Source organism: Castanea sativa, chromosome 2 (genome assembly GCF_040712315.1).
Source record: "Castanea sativa cultivar Marrone di Chiusa Pesio chromosome 2, ASM4071231v1".
NCBI classification, from domain to species: domain Eukaryota; kingdom Viridiplantae; phylum Streptophyta; class Magnoliopsida; order Fagales; family Fagaceae; genus Castanea; species Castanea sativa.
The window spans coordinates 13,299,368-13,320,531 of record NC_134014.1 but is presented as its reverse complement, the minus strand read 5'-3'; the positions used below and the strand labels follow the sequence as shown (position 1 = coordinate 13,320,531).

Here is a 21,164-nt window from a genome sequence, read left to right as displayed (position 1 = left end):
AAGCTCCAGCTTGGTGCTGCCAGCTCTCTCCTCCAGACAAGTTTTGAAGACGTCAATATTGAGGACGATGCCACCACCTAGCCTGCATAGGACGAGCCTAAAACTGGAGAGAACCCCCCACAATGAAAGTGTGAAAGTTTATCATCCTAGTTTCTTCTTTTCTTTTTTGTTTCTAAGTATGAGGTTCGTTGTTTTGGACCATTTGAATTTATTCAAGTACATTTCACTTGTCTATATTCTTTAGGACGAGCTTCCAAAAATTTGCCTTTTAGGCTTTTACTCTATTTAAGGGTTTTTGGACAATGGCCATCTACCCTTTTCTAAACATTTTATGAATGAATGTTTATTTCCATCATTTTTTATTTACTATTGAACATGTTATTTGTATGGACGAATTTTCTTTAATTACATCACCCATATTACTGTATTTAAGTGTGGTCTGTCCACCCATGAGGCATTTACCTCATCCATGTTAAGTTTCCTCAAGTTCAATGTTTTTACCATTCTTTAAATTTTACAAGTGTACCTCGTCTCACGAATAACATTGCCTTCACTAACTTTATTCGTCCAGAGACTCGACGGCTGGTTCTAATGCTTGTCCATAGTCTAGATGGTTTACAATCCTCTTTTAGCAAGATGTTTTCAGCTTTTACTCATCCAAAGATTTGGACTGTTTGGTTGGTTATATTTATCCATGGATTATTGAATACTCTTTCATGCATGCATTGTCTCGTCCATTGGTTGGATGGATATACTTTAGGTTTTTCCTCGTCCATTGGTTAGACGAATACACCTTTAAGCTTATGTTTCTGCTTTATCCTTATTTTAAGGAAATCATATAGACATCACATCTCTGCATCCAGAGATTTTACTCATCTAGGGCTTTTAGCCTTTTTGTGGATTAGTTTTAATGAGTGCATCATCATTATGAGAATTGGAAATTCACACAACTTTATACATTGTAAACACCACTTGCAAAACATCGTCCACAAGTTTTGGCACATGCTTAGAAGTTGGTGCCTTTAGGGAATTAAAGATACAAACAAACCAAGTACATGACTTTGTCCATAGACAGTACATAGTTTAGAAACATGCACCTTTAGGGAATTAAAACGCAACATATAATACTAATAAAAAACATAGGTAATGAAAAGCAAACACATAACTTCAACTCGTCCAGGGTAACCACAACGCCTAGGATAATCTCATCTAGAGTGATGCTTGTCCAGACTGATATCCTACTGGCAATATCTTCTTAGATGCTCAACATTCCAGGGGTGCTCCAGCTTTCTCCCGTCCAAGGCTTCTAAGTAATAAGATCATTTTCTCTTGCAATTAATAACCCTGTAGGGTCCTTCCTAATTAGGTCACAGTTTCCCATTGACTAGGTTTCTGGTTGCCAAAGAGACCCTTTTTAGGACATAGACCATTTTTAGGACGTGTTCCCCAATGTTGAAACGTCTGGGTTTCACCATTGCATCATATTTTCTGGCCATGATATTTTATACCTTACTGTCCTTTGGTCTGCATTCATTCTTACCTCATCTATCAGATTAAGGTTGAGACAGAGTTGCTTTTCATTATCCTTGTCCTGATACTTCATCACCCTGTGGTTTGCCATGTACACTTCTACAGGTATCACAACTTCACTCCCATAGGCCAATTTAAAAGGAGTTTCCCTCGTGGGGGTCTTTACGGTCGTCCTGTAAGCCCATAGAACACCTGGTAGCTCGTTTGGCCATACTCCTTTGCCCCCTCAAGTCGAGTCTTGATGAGTTTCAACAAGGATCGGTTTGCAACTTCTGCTTGTCCATTTGCTTGTGGGTGGGAGGGTGAGGAATAATGATTCTTGATTCCAAATTGCTCGCAAAATTCTCTGAAAGGTGTGTTGTTAAACTGCCATCAATTGTCAAACACTAGTACTCTAGGTACCCTGAACCTACATTCGATGCTTTTCCAAACAAATTTTTTGACGTTCTGTTGTGTGATCTTGGCTAAGGGTTCAGCTTCCACCCATTTAGTAAAGTATTCGATCCTACTACCAAAAACTTCATTTGACTGGTTCCAAGTGGGAAGGGGCCTAAGATATCCAGTCCCTATTGCACAAAGGACCATGGGGCCATCATCGGGGTAAGATACTCCAATGGTTGTCTAGGGACACTGCTAAAATGTTGACATTGGTCACACACCTTAACATAAGCCTTAGCATCTACTTGAATAGTTGGCTAGTTATAACCTGTACGGATGATTTTATGGACTAGCGCTCTTGCTCCTGAGTGGTTTCCACATGCCCCTTCATGAACCTCCCTCAACACATAATTTGACTCATCCAGAGCAAGCACCTTAAGTAGGGTTGAGAGAAGCCTCTTTTATATAATACTTCGTCTATGAGAATATACTTAGTAGCCTTGATCCTTAACTTTCTAGCCTTGTCCTTGTCCTCCGGAAGCCTTCCATCTTTGAGGTAAACTATTATTGACGTCATCCAATTTTCTTCTCCTTCAATTTGTTGTACCTTTGGAAGGTTTATGCTTGGCATGTATTGGACTTTGTCATACTCGTTCGTAGCCCCCTCTGTTAAAGCTGCCTTAGCCAAAACATCTGCTTCCATATTTTCTTCCCTTGGGACTTGAACAAAACTGGCTTCCTTAAATTTTCTGACAAGCCTTTTTACCTGTCTAAGATATTTTTTCATTCGGTCTTCCTTAGCTTCACACATTCCATTTACTTGATTTATGATCAACTGAGAATCTCTGTGGACGACCACTGACTCTACCCTTAGGGACTTAGCCAATTCCAACTCTTTAAGGAAAGTTTCATATTCAGTTTCATTATTGGTTGTTTGATACTGTAGATGAGCTGCGTATTTCAACTTGTCTCCTTCAGGGGATCTTAACACAACTCCAATTCCTCATGCATATAATGTGGATGAACCATCTACATTGACGACCCACCTCTGAGCTTCATCGATTTCGTCTAACCCACCTTGGTTGGGAGTGAACTTTGCACTTGAGCCTTTATAGCGCTTCTTGGTTGGTACCTGACATCAAACTCACTAAGTTCTATGGCCTATTGGATTAGTCGTCCTGCGGCTTCCAACTAGTTCATTGCCTTTTTGAGTGGATGATCTGTCAAGACATTGATGACATGAGTCTGAAAATAATGTTGTAACTTCCTAGAAGTTATGGCCAAAGCAAATGCTAGCTTTTCCATCATGGGATATCGTCCTTTCGCTCCTCTTAGCGCCCAGCTCATATAATAAACCAGCTTCTGTATCTTTCATTTTTCTCTAATTAATGCTGAGCTCACTGCGTGTGAAGACACTGCCAAGTACAGATATAATTCTTCACCTGGTATATACGGGCTCAGCAGAGGGGTTGTTGTGAGGTAAGCCATAAGGTCTTGGAAGGCCTTTTGACACTCATCCGTCCACTCAAATGCCTTCTTCAGAACCTTGAAAAATGGTAAACACTTATCAGTAGCTTTAGAGACAAATCTGTTAAGAGCGGCAACTCGCCCAGTGAGAGATTGGACTTCTTTAATGTTCCTTGGTGCTTCCATAATTAGTATCGCTTGAATTTTATCGGGATTTGCTTCAATTCCCCTATGTGAAACCATGAACCCAAGAAATTTTCCTGACAAAATTCAAAAGCATACTTGCTCGGGTTCAACTTCATGTTATATCATCTGAGTGTATTGAAGGTCTCTTGAAGGTCGTCTAAATATTTTTCCTCGTCCAAGCTCTTTACCAACATATCATCTACATAAACTTCCACATTTTGTCCAATATGTGGATGAAACATATGGTTAACCAGCCTTTGATAAGTTGCCCCCGCATTCTTCAAACCGAAGGGCATCACCTCGTAGCAAAATAAACCTTGACTGATAATGAAGGATGTCTTCTCTTGATCCACCTCGTCCATTCTTATTTGATTGTAGCCTGCGAAGGCGTTTATGAAACTTAGTAATTTATGACCCGCAGTTGAGTCCACTAGCTGGTCAATGCGTGGCAATGGGTAGCTATCTTTGGGGCAAGCCTTGTTCAAATCGATGAAATCCACGCACATCCTCCATTTGCCATTAGCCTTCTTAACCATTACTACGTTAGCCAAGCAGTTTGGGTAATAAACTTCCCAGATAAATTTTTCCGCGGTCAATTTTCGGACTTCTTCTTTAATGGCATTATCTCGTTCAGGAGCAAAAACTTTTTTCTTTTGACGTACATGCTTGGAGGAAGGATACACGTTTAGACGATGGGTAATGACACTTGGGTCAATACCTGGCATGTCCTCATGACTCCACTCGAACACATCAATGCTCTTTTTTAAGAATTGGACGAGGTCTTGCTTCGTCTTCTTGTCCATGCTTGCTCCAACCCTTGTAAAAATTTCAGGGTTATTCTTGTCTAGAGGAATGTCTTCTAGAACTTTAGTGGGCCCCGCGGTAACCCTTCTTTCTTCTATATTCATCGTCTGAACATGCTCGTCCATAGCCAACATGGCTAGGTAGCATTCTCTAAAGGCTAGCTGATCTCCTTGCACTTGCCCTACTCCATAATCCGTTGGGAACTTGACTGATAGGTAGTAGGTAGATGTTACTGCCTTCCAGCTGTTTAAAGTTAGTCTTCCAATGATAGCGTTGTATGAAGACGAACAGTCTACAACGAGGAAATTCACGTCCTTGGTTATTTGTTGTGGATATACTCCTACCACCATAGGCAATGTAATGGTTCCCACGGGTTACACTTTCATCCCCCCAAATCCTACCAAGGGCGAATTTACTGGACAAAGTTGATATTGTCCAAGCCTCATTTTTTGGAAGGCAGAATAACATAAGATGTCCACTGAACTCCCGTTGTCTACCAACACCCTTCTAGTTGTATAATCACCGATGAGCAAAGTGATGACGATCGCATCGTTGTGTGGGTGGTGAACCCTTTCAGCGTCCTCGTCTGTGAATGTAATGGCTTGCTCATCTTCCTCTCTCATCCTTAGGGGGTCATCCAGAGAGTTGGATGCTTTGTACCACCTTCAGGTACGTCTTCCTTGACTTGGACAATTGTGCTACTGAGGTTCCTCCTATAACAATTCTTATTTCTTTAAGTAGGGGTCGTGACGACTCTTCTACCTTTCCCTTCAACTTCTCATCCTTATGATCTCGTCCAAGGAAGTTCCTTAATTTTCCTTGCTTGATGAGATTCTTTATCTGCTGCTTCAAGTCAAAACACTAGTTTATATCATGCCCGTGATTTCTGTGGAAGCGGCAATACTTGTTCCTATTACACTTGTTAGGATCTCCCTTTATTTTTTCCGGTCACTTCAAGGATGGGTTATCCTTGATTTGCATAAGTACTTGGTCGAGCGGAACATTCAAAGGTGTGTAATGCTGATTTCATCCTGAGGATGAACTTGCCTTCTTGTTGTCTCTGTCCTCCCTCTCTCCTGTTCGGGCACTCTTTGGGCGAGGGCCTTGTTCTGGATGATGCTGGAACTTTGCTTTCATCCGTTCTGCCTTCTTCCTCTTTTTGGTGATGATCGCGTCTTTTGCATTCATGAAGCTTTGGGCTGAATGGACGAGTTCAGCCATGGTCTGCGGTTCTTGTTCATAAAGCTTGTGAATGAATAAATCTACATTAACTCCATTGTAGAAGGCTACTAACAACAATTTATTGTCCATCTCATCTACCGTCAAGGCTTCCTTGTTGAAGCGAGTGATGAAGGACTGCAAACTTTCATTGTCCCCTTGCTTTATGGTTAATAGGCTGGATGAGGAGCGTTTGTGCCTTTGTCCTCCAATAAAATTGTTGACAAACAACTCATTCAATTCTTCGAAAGAACTCACAGTGTTTGGAGGTATCTTGCTGAACCACACTTGTGCTGGCCTTTAAGGGTGGTGGGGAAGGCCCTACACCTTATCTCATCAGGAACTCCTTGAAGGTGCATTGTGGTTTTGAAAGTTGTAATGTGGTCACACAAATTACGCGTTCACTAGAGGCCTTCGTCACGGCGATCTACTCTCACCATATTTATTCCTGTTGTGCATAGAGGGTTTTCATGGGTCGTTAAAAAATGCTAAATTACTTAGGGATATAAGGGGAGTCTCTATATGTAGAAGTGGACCACAACTAACCTATCTACTTTTTGTAGATGATAGTCTTATTTTTTGCAGGGCAAAAGATAGTGAGTGTCAAAAGTTGTTGGAGATCTTAGCCACATATGAAAGAGTATCGAGGCAGCAACAAGCTTTTTTTGATCTCCCAAGTTGTTCCCTCGGCCTCACAAACTCTCCAGGATTTTTTTTTCAAACTCTACCAATCCCAAAGACACAAGATCATGCTTTGCCTAAGCCTCGGATTGGCTGGATCCCCCCACCACCGTCGTTCCTCAAGGTCAACTTTGACAACACTGTGTTCAGGGAGACAAATGAAGCGAACTTAGGGGAGGTTGTTCGAGACCATCTAGGGACAGTGACATCCTCCCTATCAAAAATGGTCAAGCTACCTTCTTCTTTGGATGATGTCGAGGCGATGGCTGCTGTTAAAGCAATTTCTTTTGCTATTGACCTCAATCTACCTTCTATTATAGTTGAGGGAGATTCAGAGGTTAGAGAATTCCTTAGTTCATAATCTAGCTAAACATGCAAGACATGTTAGTGGTTTCACTGTGTGGATGGAAGATGTTGCTCCATAACTTCATCATGTACTTCTAGTTGATTATGACTGATTTTTTGAAAAAAAATTTGAGGTCTTGTTTCTCAAAAAAAAAAAACTACTTTCTCAAAATCTTGGAGGGTCGGTAAGTAAAACTTATTGTCATTACAGATAATTTAGGAATTTTTTAATACTGTTAATAGGAATTAAAAAAGAAAAAAAATCTGGGAGTTCCGCCTTCACAATCTCTAAAAAGGAAATTTACTACTATTTTAATTACAACACTCTTAAAAAACACTCATCCCATACGGCAATTCGACGAAGACAGATGTGCAATATGAGAATTGTAAGTTGTAACGGCAGTTGCGGATTTACATTTACACATCGATCCTCTATCCTCTATCCTCTATCCTCTATAAAAGGCAACGCCCAACCCCATCAATTCCCTGCCTTTTCTTTTTGCTCTTCCCCGTTCTCTCTCTCTCTTTCTTTCTCCCCTCTATTATGTTTTGATAAGAGAGATGGGACCTATCTCAAGTTTGTGCGTGAATCAGACCCCATCACAGCCGTTCATTTCTAATCAATCCCATACCATCCGATGGTGTTAGATTCACGCACAAACTCGTGATTTGTCTCCTCTGCAACACCTCACTTCATTTTCTATTAAACATAAATAAAAAAAACACAGAAACACTTATTTTGCTTTTGGCGCCAATTCCAATTTCTATTTCACTAATTTTCCCTCTTATTCAAATACAAGACAAGAACGTTTCATATTGTTTGGGATAAGAAAAATAAAGAAAGTAATTTTTGTGTTTTGGTTTTTTTTAGTAATCAGATCAGATGGCTTCGGAGACAGGAGAGGGATCAACGGCTGGGATGGACGATTACGAGACGCTGATCTCAACGACCGACGTGGAGCTTCTCAAGAGAGCTTGGCGTAACGAGAAAGCCGCACCGGAGATTCTTCGATTCGAGACCTCTTTGATTCAAAGAATCAGAGGCCAGATCCAGTTAATGGTATTTCCTATTCGCAACCCTAAGCACCTTGTTTGCTTCCCGAGAAAATTTATTTCAACTAAAATTAATTAATTTTTTTAAAAAATTATTTAGTGTTACAAATTTCTCAGAAACTAATCAAGTTTAAATTTTTATATCACTGTCTCGTCATAGTTTGTTTTTGGGTAGAGTTTTACGTTTAGCTAATGAGGAGCAACTTTAACTTCTACGCTACCATAGACATGTAAATTTTAAAAAATTGGGGGAAAGTTATAGTCACAGGTCTTTAATTCTGTCAATTAAAATCCCAAACTTATGAAATCGTTTCATAAGTTATTTCCGTTATTCTAGGCAATAGTGGAGCAAAAAAAATGGAAAATTGTTGATAAAAATTTATGTTTCACGTAGGGGACTACGAAAATAAATTAATAATAGAGATGAACAAAGGCTTAAAATTGATAGGATTGCATGCTTAGATTTGGAACTTTAATTGACAATCTTAAAATTTTGGGACCTAATTTGAAATGAGTTATAAACTCTAGGCATTTTTATGTAAAGATGATGTTTGTGCATATGGATGGATGTTTTAGAGGCTTCTTCCAATACCTTACATAGAGAAATATATTATTTTGGCCTCTAAACTTTACTAAAAATTTGTTTTTCATCTTGAGTTTTAAAAAAATTCGTTTTTTTGTCTTTAAACTATTGAAAATGTTTTACTTTATGTCCTTAAATTCTACCAAAAATTTGTTTTTTGTCTCTAAACTATTGAAAAAACTCTTTACAAAGTTTAAGGATGAAAAAAAAAAAACTTTTTAAAGTTTAGGGATGAAAAACAAATAATTGGAATTGGAGTTGGAGTTGGACACCAATAACAAAAACAAAAGAACTTTAAAAAAAGAACTTTTTAAAGTTTGTATTTTACCCTACTTACATATGAGATTCATGAAAAGTTGGACATCAAATAATTGGAATTGGAATTGGAATTGTTTTTGTTATTGTGAGTCATATACCACAAAAAAAAGTAAATCTGCATTATGAGGGTGTTTTGTGGTTATCATTTCAATTATTTCAAAATGTTTGTACTAGGTGGACCTGGTGCTACGTCATTTGTGTACATCTTCTTGTTGATGCCAGAATTTTGGTGCATGTTTACAGGAAGAAACTATTGAGGAATTTACAAGTGGTGGAGTTGATATAGAACCACTAGAAATGTCCTTGTATTGTGACTCATAATCCACAAAAAATAGATCCCTCACTAGTTTATCAAAAAAAAAAAAAAAAGATCCCTCACTAATATCTCTGAATGGAGAATGGGATCCTTGTGGACCTATATTCTAGTGTCATTGTGGCGATATTTCATGGTGTCTGGGCTGTCATTTTGAATAATTTAAAATGTTTATTCTAGGTTGACCCAGTGCTATGTCACTTGTGTACATCTTCATGTTTACACTAAAGGTTTGATGCATGTTTACAGGAAGAAAACATTGAGGAATTTGCGGGTAGTGGCATTGATCCACTCACAGTATCACTCTACCAGATGGACTTGGATAGGACTCAGTATTTATTTAGATCGTATCTTCGGATTCGCCTCCAAAAGGTCTCTATCTGGCTCTTTGGATAAAACCTTTGTTAGTGTATCTGTGATGTTCAGTGGAATTAAGTTGATCTTTATTTTTGTATCAGTTGAAAGGATTAATGTATAAAGAGTAGCAGTAATAGATTAGAGACCCATACTACTTGGTAAGGAAAAGATAAGCCATTATAAAAGCTGTTGATATGCCCCCCAACGAAAAAAGAGATTAGTGTGTATCGAATTAAATTATCATGCCTCGGGTATCCTGGTGTCAGAATTGTATTACATTGTGTATCTCATAAGTAAGTTTCTATTGCAGATTGAAAAATACATGTTCCATATCTCAAAGAACCCTGAAGTTCAGAGCCGGCTTTCTGAACAAGAGAAAGGGTTTGCCAGAAGGTAAAGGCGTTATGTTTTTATGTTCTCATTTCTATCGTGGAAGATTGAAGTTTTTCTTCCCACTGTTGTTGAAGTTGACATTTTGGTTGCAGGTGTGCTGATGATATGGAGAGACATCTTGAAGAGAGTGTATTGTCAAAATTGCCTGATAATTATCAGGACATAGTAAAGCAGTCTATAATAAGTGAAGAGAGCGACATGAGTATGCAATCATCCTTATAAGTCACTTGGTTTTCTTTTATTTTCCTTTCAATGTCCCCCTCCCCCTCTTCTCCCGCCTCCTCAACTTTCATGTGTGCCCATGGAAATCTCTGGATGCTTTAGATATTGCCCTTATTCTGATGACTTTAAGTGTTGCTGTAGTATGAAATCAGAACATTGACCTGAAATTTTCTTGACCGTCTGTGATACTGTTAAATATGCTTGGAATAACTTATACACCAGCTTTTGTAGTTTAGAATCAATTTTGTATGCCTATATTATGAACTTCTAAATTGGGCATCTTGTAAATTATTATCTTGGATGCTCAAACTGTTGATTGAATCTTCTTTGTGGTCTGAATTATTGATTGTTTATGAGAAGATATATATTGCAATGTAGAACAATTATATTTTTTTATGCACTTCATTGATGTTTGCTAACATTATAAGCGGCAAAAGGTTGTTGTACACTTGTACTGAGCCTTAACTTTAAGTTTTTCAAAAGGGCATGACAATCTGAACATTATTTGGGTTTCACTGGTTTTGGCTGCTCAACGCATTCATCAATTTTACTAAATCATTTCCTGACAAGTCAGGAAGTAAAGTTTAGCTTATACTCTTGCCACTATCTCTCCATGGTTGTAATAACTATGCCCAACAAACTCATATTTCTTACAGTTTTTTTTTTTTTCCTCCCCACTTTTAATGACATTGGCCACTCTTTCTGCTTTTTTCTTTTACCTGGTTGGTGTGAGAATTTTTGGTGACAGGAAGGACTGAGAATTTTGCTCCTTTTCATTGGGTGCCCTGCAGGATTCTCATGGTTTTAGTCAACGACTAAAGATGCTGATTTTGGATATAGTGGTTGAAATGCTTACTTATAAAGCTACTAGTATCTTCTCCCTGCTCTGTGTGATACTGTGATGGGCCAGATCAACCACCACTAGTCTCTATGTCCTTTGTATAGCCTTATCCATTGTAAGGCATTGCTAGTATTAGGGATGACCAGGAATGCACACATCCTCCTCACCCCATCTCCAAAAGTTCCATGTCTCATTTTGTACTTGATGTTTACTTGCTGCATGTTATCTCATGTGTGCTGGGTGTTAGCTATTTGTACTGTTAATCTGCACTGTCGTCTTTGGTTTGTGCTATAAGCTTTTTATTATTGTCATTAGTTACAGTCATGGAAATTTAGCTATTGCCATATTCCTATGCAAAGATGACCCCATGCATCGCCTTTCTCTCTTGGCTAAAGTTTATTGTTTCCCTTGCCACTTGGTGTGATGGCAATTTTCCAATTCACTTTTTTGTTTCAATCATTACTTTATATTTTTCTACAAGAATTGACAAAATTTGTCATGACTCTTGGAAACTATGTATATGATTAGAAGTGATCCACATCTAAATTTCAGGTTGTACTGATGAGATAATTTATGATTAAAAATAAATAAATCTGGAGACACTACTTACGCTTTGTAATATGCTTGAGCCAAGTTTTTGAGCATTTGACTCAGGTTGACTTGCATCTAGATTTGGCTTGCTTGTGTTCTAAATTCTTGAGAGACAGGCACCAAGAATATGCACCTTGAATATTGACGATTATGTTATACCTCTGCCATTTTCAGTCCCAGAGCCGCAATTGGACTCATTCGTCGTCTGTAAAAGCAGAAGATTTCTGGGACCTTTTCAGCTTGATGGCAGGCAATCTATTATTTCTTACATTTTACTAGTTTGTGCTGCTAGAAATGTTTCATCTGTTTGCTAACCAAACTAGTTCTCCCCTTTTGGCAGTGATGAACTCCTGGAGATGAAGCCTGATGAACTATGTATAATACATTACAAGTCAATCAGGGAGCGTGTACAAGAAGGGGATATTGATTTGGTCTGAGAATCAGCTACTCACTTGTTTGTTTTAAGTTCAGAATAATAAGCTGCTAAGGAAGAAAAGTAACATTCATGTAATTGTAATTTGAACTTGTTCATTATTCAACCATATGAATGTCATGGCTGTTTGATGGTGTGGGCAAACATCATTTAGCTTTATGACATTCATTATGAGGTTAACTTAGTTCCGAAAGCTGGAGAATGTTGAGGCCTAATTCTGGATTTTCGTGGTTAAGCACTCCAAAACAAAATTACAAAAACTCTGGCAAGTTTAATGTGTGCTTGGCTTGCCATCCTCTCTGTATGTATTCTATGGCCACACTTTAAATAAATTCATTAATCAAACCATTCATCTTCTATGTTGATTTCCTAAAGAAATTGTTAATTACTATTGCCAGACACGTACAGATTGTCAATTATTTGCTGTTGTTGTATGGTTGTACAACTCGGTTTGGATTTTACAAGATTGCCCAATAAATTCTACGGTGTATATGAGGGAGGAGTATCTGAAATTTTGATAGTAACAACTAACAACTAGCTGTAATAACACTTCTATCTCTTGACATTCTCAAGAGTCGTAAGTGTCCTCTTATCTTTCTCGTTTATCTCAATCTTATCGATGACAAAAATCAATCAATTGCTGGGATGACATAATATTTTAAGCCCACCCCACAAAGCACCCGTGATTTATTCCTATCTTATTGCCATCTTTAATTCGATTTACCGTCCGTTTGGTTAGACGATTTGAAAGTCTAACTAAAATAACGTTTTTAAAACTCAAAATGTCATTTTGCAGATGTAATTCCTCCTAGCTTTTTTATGAACGTTATTTTAAAACCCATTTCACACCTTCAAAACTAATCGTAAACTAAAAAAAAGTACAACTCTATAACCCGCACAACAATCTACGAAGAATCTGGAAAATAAAAGAAATAGAAAAGGAAACCAATATTCTTTACAAAAAGAAAAAAGATACCGAATAGATGGCAAATTATTAAGGCGCACACACCGGACTGCCAAGCCCAAATCGACCTGGCCTAACCTGGCATGGTTTATGACATTCTAGTAAAACCTACCTTCTCAATTGTCACTCTTGCCAAAAAAAAGGGTTTGAAAAGTAGCCTGTTGATCCACTCACTAATATAATGGAAATGAACCCCCCCAAAAAAAAAAAAAAAAAAGTCAAAAATTTAACACGACCGAGAAGACTCGCCGACAAAATCAATAGCCAAAATCTTGAGCAAACCATCATAGGACACACCATCTTGTAGATCACCACCGCCCAATCTAATCATAGCTCTAATATCTTCATCGTTAGCAGAGAATCCAGCCCATTCCATGTAACTCTTCAAGTCTTCGTGGCTCAATTTCCCATCTCCATCCTTGTCCATAATCCTAAACACGTCTTCCATAACCCCACCATTTCTCGAAGAAGACCTTTTCTGAGACCCCAAAACACGTTCAAACTCCTCGTACTCAACGAACCCATCTTTGTTCAAATCCGCCACAGACATCATCGTCTTTATAGCCTCTTCGTCAGCACCACCGCTTGAAAAGCCAGAATAAAACTTGCGGAGATCGTCGCGGCTAATCTTGCCGTCGTGGTCAACATCAAGCACGTTAAACGCTGGCCTCAAATCTGAACCCACGGTTGTGGTTTCAGCTCGTAAAGTTGTACCAGAAGGACACATTACTATCACTGTTTGTTTGGTTGTTTGTTTTTGTGAAAGAGAAGCTAGAAACGTAACTGGTGGTTTATTGCTATGAAAATAATATAGAGGTTTAGAAATGAAGGGCTATTAAGAGTTGTGTTATATGCATGTGTATATATATAGTTGGGCTCCAAGATTTATGGGCCCACGTGGTAGGATTGTGGGACAAGTTCTAAGAAATGGGGTTTCAACTTTTCTATGCTATGAAAGTCCACCGCTTTTAGATTCTTTACATTGGTTCATACGTGATACGTAGGTGGTGACGACTTATTACTTGTGGGTCTTTAATAAGGCTGGTGGTTACCACGGCGACTTGGTGGCAGGACTTGGAGTATTCGTTGAGTGGTTCAAATGGCTTCAACAACTGTACCATGCCAACAACAATAGGCCATGTGATGTTTGGTAACGCTGTTTATAGAAATATAAAAATACGTGTAAATAAAATAGTATTTTTAATGTAATATTATTTTAAAAATAAAAAATGTTGCTTAAATTACCATATTAAACGGCCTTCAAGTAGTTTCTCAAAAAAAAAAAAAAAATGCCTCCAAGTTTTTTTGGTATCAAACGATATTATGTCAGTAATATTAAAAGGTATTTAATATCAAATGATACTATGTCATGGCATTAAAATTCAACAATGTTCCTAAAAAAAATTATTTCATTAACAAATGAAAGACATGTATTAAAAGATAGTTATTTTTACACACATATTTCATTTATTGAATTTTTTTTTTTTTTTTGAGAAACCATTTATTGAGTTTTAATTTGAATGTTATGGCATCATTTGATATAACATAATTTTTTTTAATGGATACCTTCATAGTATATGTGCTATTGGGTTTATTTGATTAGGCTAAAACCCAAAATTTGTAATTTTCATTTTTTTTTTTTAAACTTGATTTTAACCTTAAAACCCCAATACCCTTTTGCAATAGCTTATCTTAACTCTTATTGTGCCAATAAGGATAATCCCAATGAAGTTGCAAGGAGTCTATATTATAAATATTAATTTTTTATGAAAAATGTTATTCGTTAATAATTCATTTAAAGAAAGTTTTATAGAAAAAAAAAATTAATATTTTGATAAATTTTTTATTTTTTATACAAATTATGTTAAAACTTTTTAAAAATAGATCGTTAATTAATACTAAAATACCCATTAGCATGCCTTGGACAAATAAAATAAGGCGGGCGGTCGGTCTTCGTTTGCTTGTGCTGAAGATATTTTTCGCGTTTGTGGTGTGCAGACTGTCAGGTTACAGAACACAAGTGTCAATGCTGTGTGGTGGTGGTGGAATGGTAGGTTTGTTTTCTAATTTTCTTCTTATTGTGATGGTGTTGCATATTCCTATTCCTATAGAGATGCTTTTTATATAATTTGTAATTGAGCGAGAGTCAGCAATGAGTCTGACAATATTCTTGTGACAGTTGGCATATCACATATAATAATAATTAGTTAATTACTAAAAGGTAGGAAATTCTTGTCCTTTACAATTTTTTTTTATTGCAAATGTGCAGAACATTGCACATATTTATTTAGTTTATAATATAAAATTCATATTACTAGTACAATATAAATCTATAATTACCCATTTAGCAAAAAAAAAAAAATTATAATTACCCTACTAAGAAACAAAATTAGGATGAGAAAGAATAGAAATGTAGGACAATAATACTTAAGCACAAATACTTTTAAGGTGTAGCTAGGACGGCTCTAGAAATTTTTCTTAGAGTGTTCCTTAAGAAGCATAAATTATTCAATCTAATAGAAAGAAAAATTTATATATTGACAACAACAACAATAAAAAAACACACAAATACATAAAATTTACAATTATCTTCTACAAGTTTTTATATTTTGAAATCGTTGTATGATAGTCTCATTATCAATGCTACAAGTTACATCCACTGAATGTAGAACAAATTGTGAAGCAAAATTTAATTTTATTGGCATAAAAAAAACTAGAGGTGTTCCCAATCCTTTTTTTAAGGGTAGACAAATAAAAATTTTTAAATTATTATATATAATTATTTTTTTTTTCAGGATGGTCCTGAGACCACCTTGGCCTTAAGGTGGCGCTGCCCCTGGGTGTAGCATTAGGAGATGATGATGATGATTCTCCGGAGAGGGAAAAAGAAAGAGAAAAAAAAAAAAGAGGAGGATGTGGGATTTGAAGCTTGAACAATTGATATGGGTCATCATAAAAAAAATATATGGGTCATTACATTAAGTTATTTGTAGCTCAACTAGCTTTTAGAAAACGTTTTTAGTAGAGACATTCAAAATTTATATTCCTTTCTATCCCATCTCTTCATATATATATAATAGGTTAAGTTGAGAGAAATTCAAATTAGAATTCCAAATTAGAGTTCTAATTTCGCACCATGTGTCCTAAATTATTTATTCTTAAAGAGTTTTATTTCTTAATTTTAGAATCAAATGTGAGACCGCATCATAAATATTCATCAAAATGAGTTATTAAGTACAAAAACCAAATAATCTAAAATAAATGAATAGTAAAAAAAAAAAGGTGCTTCCCAATAATTTAAAAAAAAAACATGCAAAATTTACATTTTATACCTAATAATATCTTTATAATTTTTTTAAAGAGTTAACAAAATATAAAAATGACTATCAATAGTATTTAAATTATATATATATATATATATAAATTGTATTATGCATCTTGTTGTATATCTTTAAGTATATTCATGCATATGCATGAGGTTATAAACTAGTTATTATAATTACTTAAACATAAAAAAATATGGGCCATTTAAATAGATATCATTATTGTGTACTATTAGTTGAATCCTAATCAATCATATGTTCTTGAAGCTTGTAAATTGTAATTATACCTTAAACTTAGATTTAATTCCTTCATTACTATAATTTAGATTCTTAATCAAACCATACCTTTTTGAAAATCTGTCATTATACAAAAATATACATATATTGGTCAATAAGTGACATATATTAATTTATTATATTGGTTAATAAAAAATATAATTGTGTTATATTGTTTAAAGAAGAATTATATAGCCAAGAGTCTTGTAATTCAATTAATTGACATTTTCTGATTTTTCCAAAGATTTGGGATTTAAATCCTCATTTCCGTTGTAAAATCTTTAAAAAAAAAATTTTAAAAAGAAGAAGAAGAAGAATTATATGGTCCTTGAGTTCAATTAAAGGTACAGCGTACACCTTACAATCAGTATAAAAAATTTTCTATGAAGGCTCATGGACCAGAAATTCCATTCTCATTTCGCATCATTTTCCTTTTTTTTTTTGGGGGGGGGGGGGTAATTTCGCATCATTTTCAAACATTTTAATAATTTTCTTTTCTAATATTGAAGTATTGAAAATAATTTATTACTTATGGCCAATAAGGAACATGCTTGAGCTTCACACAAAGCATGGAATTTTCGTTCAATATTTAGTTAATGGGACAACTTGATGTGGGCCGCCTCTTATGAATATTCTTCACTGAATCATTGTAAATATTGTCTATTAAAAAGAAAATTCTTCGTAATATTGACTCATGCAAGCTCCTATCTTAATCACACTGTCAGCTGTCAACTTTTTCACAATAATTATTTATTTGGTTAAAGGGTAAACTACACCTCTCAAGAATGAGTTGTTTGAATTATAAACCATAAAATTTGAGAATTTAAATTTTATCCTGTAAAATTATATCATATTTGCATTAATAACTCTTTTATTCATATTTTTCGTTAAGTATCACATAAACTTGTTAGATGTATTTAGTTAATCTAACAACAGGAATGTATTTAGGATTTCAAGCTAGATGGGGCAGAGTATAAGGAAAAAAAATAAACTCCAAATAGGCATTCATATAGTATTAACAAATTATAAATATATAAAATCGTTGTTTCTTAAGATGTAATTATTTACCAACAAAGACAAAAACAAAAACAAAAACAAAATAATGTGTTTTTTTTTTTTAAATACTAGGCTGGCTATGATTTTTTTTTTTGAAGTTAGAGCATTATGCTAAAAAATTTAGTTTTTAGCACTTCAAAAAGTTAATTTATCTATTTTACCACTCCACTTTACAATAAATTCAATATCAAATGTTCTATTTTTTTTTTATAACGTCATTGGAAATAATATATAAAGAACTCATTAAAATAATGAAGGACGTTAGAGGATTTGAATTTTTTTAGTTAAAAGAAGAGAGACAATCTAAATAAAATATAGTATTTCATTTTTAACAACTTGCTACCGTCAACTAGTATTTATACAAATTTATTATAGTTGCAAAAAATTTAGTTTTAATCTCTCCAATAACACATGATTTTTTGGTTCTTTGGTGGTAAAATAGTTTTTTGCTAAAATACAATCACCATTGCGAATGTTTTTATTATTTTTGTTAAATATTTTGGTTTGATAGTTTATAGTTGGGTTAGGCTAGTTAGACTAATTATGGAGTAAAGAAGCCTAAAATTTTAGAAGGGAGCCCAACTATAAAAATAAAATATATAATAAGTTTTTTTTTTTTAATAAATTTTTTGGGCCAGAGGCATTGTCTAATAAAATGATCGATGTCAGGTCATTTTTGTAGCCTAAAAAAATTTAAATATTTAAAAATGATGTGGCATAAAGCATAATAACAACCCTGTGACATTATTTTATTTTTTTGAGAAAAAAATACACACACACACACACATATATATATATATAGTGGAAGAGGATGAGATAAGTGAATACACTTGTAACATTATTTTATTGATTGAACTAAACTCACATTAATTTATATGACACTTAACAAAAAAAATATGGATGAGTGGTGTTGACGCAAATATAATATCATTTCAATGGATAAAATTTAAATTCTGAAATTTTAGAGGGTAAAATTCAATCACCCCAAATTTTAGGAGCGTAGTTTGCATTTAAGTATTTTTTTTTAAAGTTTTAAACCTATTTATGTATGTATAATTTTTTTTTTAGAATAAATATATTTTAACCAATTTTCAGCAAATAAACAAATAAGTGTTCAATTAAAACTATATCCAAATGCACATTTACTTCTTATCTAATGTGTTTGATTTATGTACAATTAAAAAAAAAAAAAGAATTTCTATGAGACGTAACAACATGTGGTGCAGGATTCAAGCCAATCATATAGTAATTTGTTTCTCTTATTCAATTGACTAGACAAAATAAATTTTCACAACAGAACTAGGTAGAGACACTGACACAAGAGCAAAACGACCCTATTTTGAGCAGTATCAAATTCGCCACTATGCTCCAATGGAATGCAATTACAGATGCCAAAGGCATCCTATTCTCAATCATGTAACCAAGTTACAAATGCTGAACAAGGGCATCCTATTCTCGATCGTTAGAGTTAAAACCAAGTTATGCACAAGTTATTTTCGAAAGCACTCTAGAAAATATTTTTAAAAGGATTTTGACAACGAAGTTCCTTGAGACCATAAATTAAGATTAATGCATTTTTAAATTCCAAATATACACAAAATTAATAAAAGTTTGTGCACAAAGTTGTGAGCAAGCTCTCCAATTGATCATCAACTAATATATATGTGTGTGTATATATATATATATATTTTGAGGAAATTATGAACCCCCCACCCCTCCATAATTTTATGACTTTATCATTGTGACACATTATACCTTATATTTTTATTTTTTGAATATAATTTCTTACACCGTAGACTTTTAGAAACGTATTCTAAAAAACCCAAACAATAATAAGATGTTTTTGTACTTTCCCTTTTCTATAAAATAAAAAAAATTCATTGCAATTAATAATTTATATGTAATATTCTTGGAATCATAACCATTAACAGGATTGTTCTTTGAAATTAAGAACTAGAAAATAGTACTGATAAAGATAGATGCATGCACCTTCATCACACAGACACAGTAAAGCATTTCATTTACTTACTATTTTGAGAATGATAGCCAAACCGTCTGTCGGTGACTTTAAATACGAAAACGGTTTGTCGTTTTATGATCAATTAGTCGACATTGTGAAGCTCGCCAAATTGGGTCACTCGCGAGTCTTTGAGCCCAAACCAATTGAGCTAAATATTCATTTTTCTAAGCCCAGAAACCTTATTGGGCTTTTTGCCGTAGTTTCGTAATTTTACATAAAATGAAGGGCTTTTTAACAATTCACCAAACCCATTACTGAAAACCCTAATTCTAATATTCCCAGTATATATATAAACGAAACCACACCAAACCCTTTGGTCATAGCAAAGCTTCGTATCTCTCTCTCAAATCTCAATTTTATTTTGAATTAAAGTTTTTTGGCTGGTGGGTCTCTCTCTATTTGTTTACCTGTGTTTAAATTTTGTTTATTCTGATTCTAAAAAGTACCTCTTATAAGCTTCCTTTGATCTAAAAATCAATATGGATTAAAGGGTCTTTCCAATAAATCTTATTGTGGAATAGGAGGCATAGTTTTTGTGCAAGGAAGTTGAGTCACTTCGCCTTAGTAATTTTACCAGGTGCAGTGAATAACGCCTTGCCAAATTTCTAATATTTTTACAAGTCCATAGCCTTTTTCTTTCTTTACGAATTATGTATTTCAATATGATTTATTTGTAGCTATAAGTTTTTTTGGGCTTACAATTGGATGTATTGAAAATTTAGGATATGGGGTGGGCTCCAATGATGGCATGATATCTTTGAGACCTGATTGTCTAATTTGATGACAACTATAAGCAATCTCTCTGAGGATGCCTTCGTGTGAATGACTATTTATTCTTTTAAAGTTGTTTTTTTTGTTGTTTTTTAAGTTTTTGAGGTGGGTTTTGGTTTTGAAAGGATAATTTTATGTTATGTTTAGAGATGATGAATATGCACTGGGCTCTGAGCAGTTGATATCAACTGTTTTTGATGGACAATGCAGCCTAGAAAGCTATATCTGATCTTTTCCTTTGTTTAAGCATATTTTGTAGATCCAAGTTCTGGTCAGTGATTGCTCTTTAATGGTGTTTTTTGTATATACTTAAAATCTTAATTCGAACTTTTGAAGTGTCAATGAGGTAGTCCTGAAGCTCCTGATTCAAACAAACTTAAAAATTGCTAGATATAAAGCAATGTGATTTAAAAAGTTTGGGTTGGGTTCGGAAGCTTGCATGTCAATGGCGATTAGGTGTATAAACATATTTTTGGAATCTGAAAGAAGTTGGAAATTCCCTTGTTCTAGTAACATTGAAAACTGCTATTCTAGCAACTGTAATAACCGGGCCCTTAATTGTTGACTCTAGAAATCTACATTTAAGATGGCTTTGCTAAAACAGAATAAGATGTGCTGGGCTCAGTTAAAAATGGCTATTTTCATTTACCATTTGGACTAAAGGCTATAGCCTATAAGTTTTGTTTTCTTAGTCCTTCATGAAAATAGGATTAGTTCAATTTGTTGAAATTGAATAAATGAAATGATAAAATTGTTGTAATGGAAGCTTGTGTGGAGTAGCATGCCAATCAGGGGTGTTGTGCAGCTGCATAATCTTTTTGAAGTAGAAATCCATAATTTGCTATTTCATTTGCATCAATAATTTAGAATACATTAACCAAACATAAAAAATATTAGGATTAATGTGTTCTAAATTAAGTGGGAATATTTTGATTTTTGATTTTTTTCCCGTCCTAAATATTAAAATGGGTCCAAACACTTAAAAACCTCCTGATGCAAGTTATTACACGCCGTTATTTTATTTGATAAGGAATGGTATAT

General features: G+C 34.7%; 2 protein-coding genes and 2 non-coding genes across 4 annotated transcripts; 3 read left to right on the top strand and 1 right to left on the bottom strand.

Annotated features, from left to right (window-relative positions):
• Positions 1–7,346: 7,346 nt before the first annotated feature.
• Positions 7,347–12,091, top strand: LOC142624637 (DNA replication complex GINS protein SLD5). Its single transcript, XM_075798293.1, has 6 exons — positions 7,347–7,669; positions 9,126–9,248; positions 9,544–9,626; positions 9,719–9,828; positions 11,455–11,530; positions 11,621–12,091. Exons 1-6 carry the CDS (start codon positions 7,493–7,495, stop codon positions 11,715–11,717), a joined length of 666 nt encoding a protein of 221 aa, XP_075654408.1. The 5' UTR covers positions 7,347–7,492; the 3' UTR covers positions 11,718–12,091.
• A 555-nt stretch (positions 12,092–12,646) lies between these two features.
• Positions 12,647–13,517, bottom strand: LOC142624638 (calcium-binding protein CP1). Its single transcript, XM_075798294.1, has one exon. It carries the CDS (start codon positions 13,402–13,404, stop codon positions 12,904–12,906), a length of 501 nt encoding a protein of 166 aa, XP_075654409.1. The 5' UTR covers positions 13,405–13,517; the 3' UTR covers positions 12,647–12,903.
• Positions 13,518–20,088: 6,571 nt separating this feature from the next.
• Positions 20,089–20,162, top strand: LOC142626528 (small nucleolar RNA R66). The gene has a single exon (XR_012842524.1). It is a non-coding gene; the product is annotated as a small nucleolar RNA R66 (small nucleolar RNA).
• Positions 20,163–20,268: 106 nt separating this feature from the next.
• LOC142626546 (small nucleolar RNA snoR118) lies at positions 20,269–20,355 on the top strand. Its single transcript, XR_012842542.1, has one exon. It is a non-coding gene; the product is annotated as a small nucleolar RNA snoR118 (small nucleolar RNA).
• Positions 20,356–21,164: the final 809 nt, after the last annotated feature.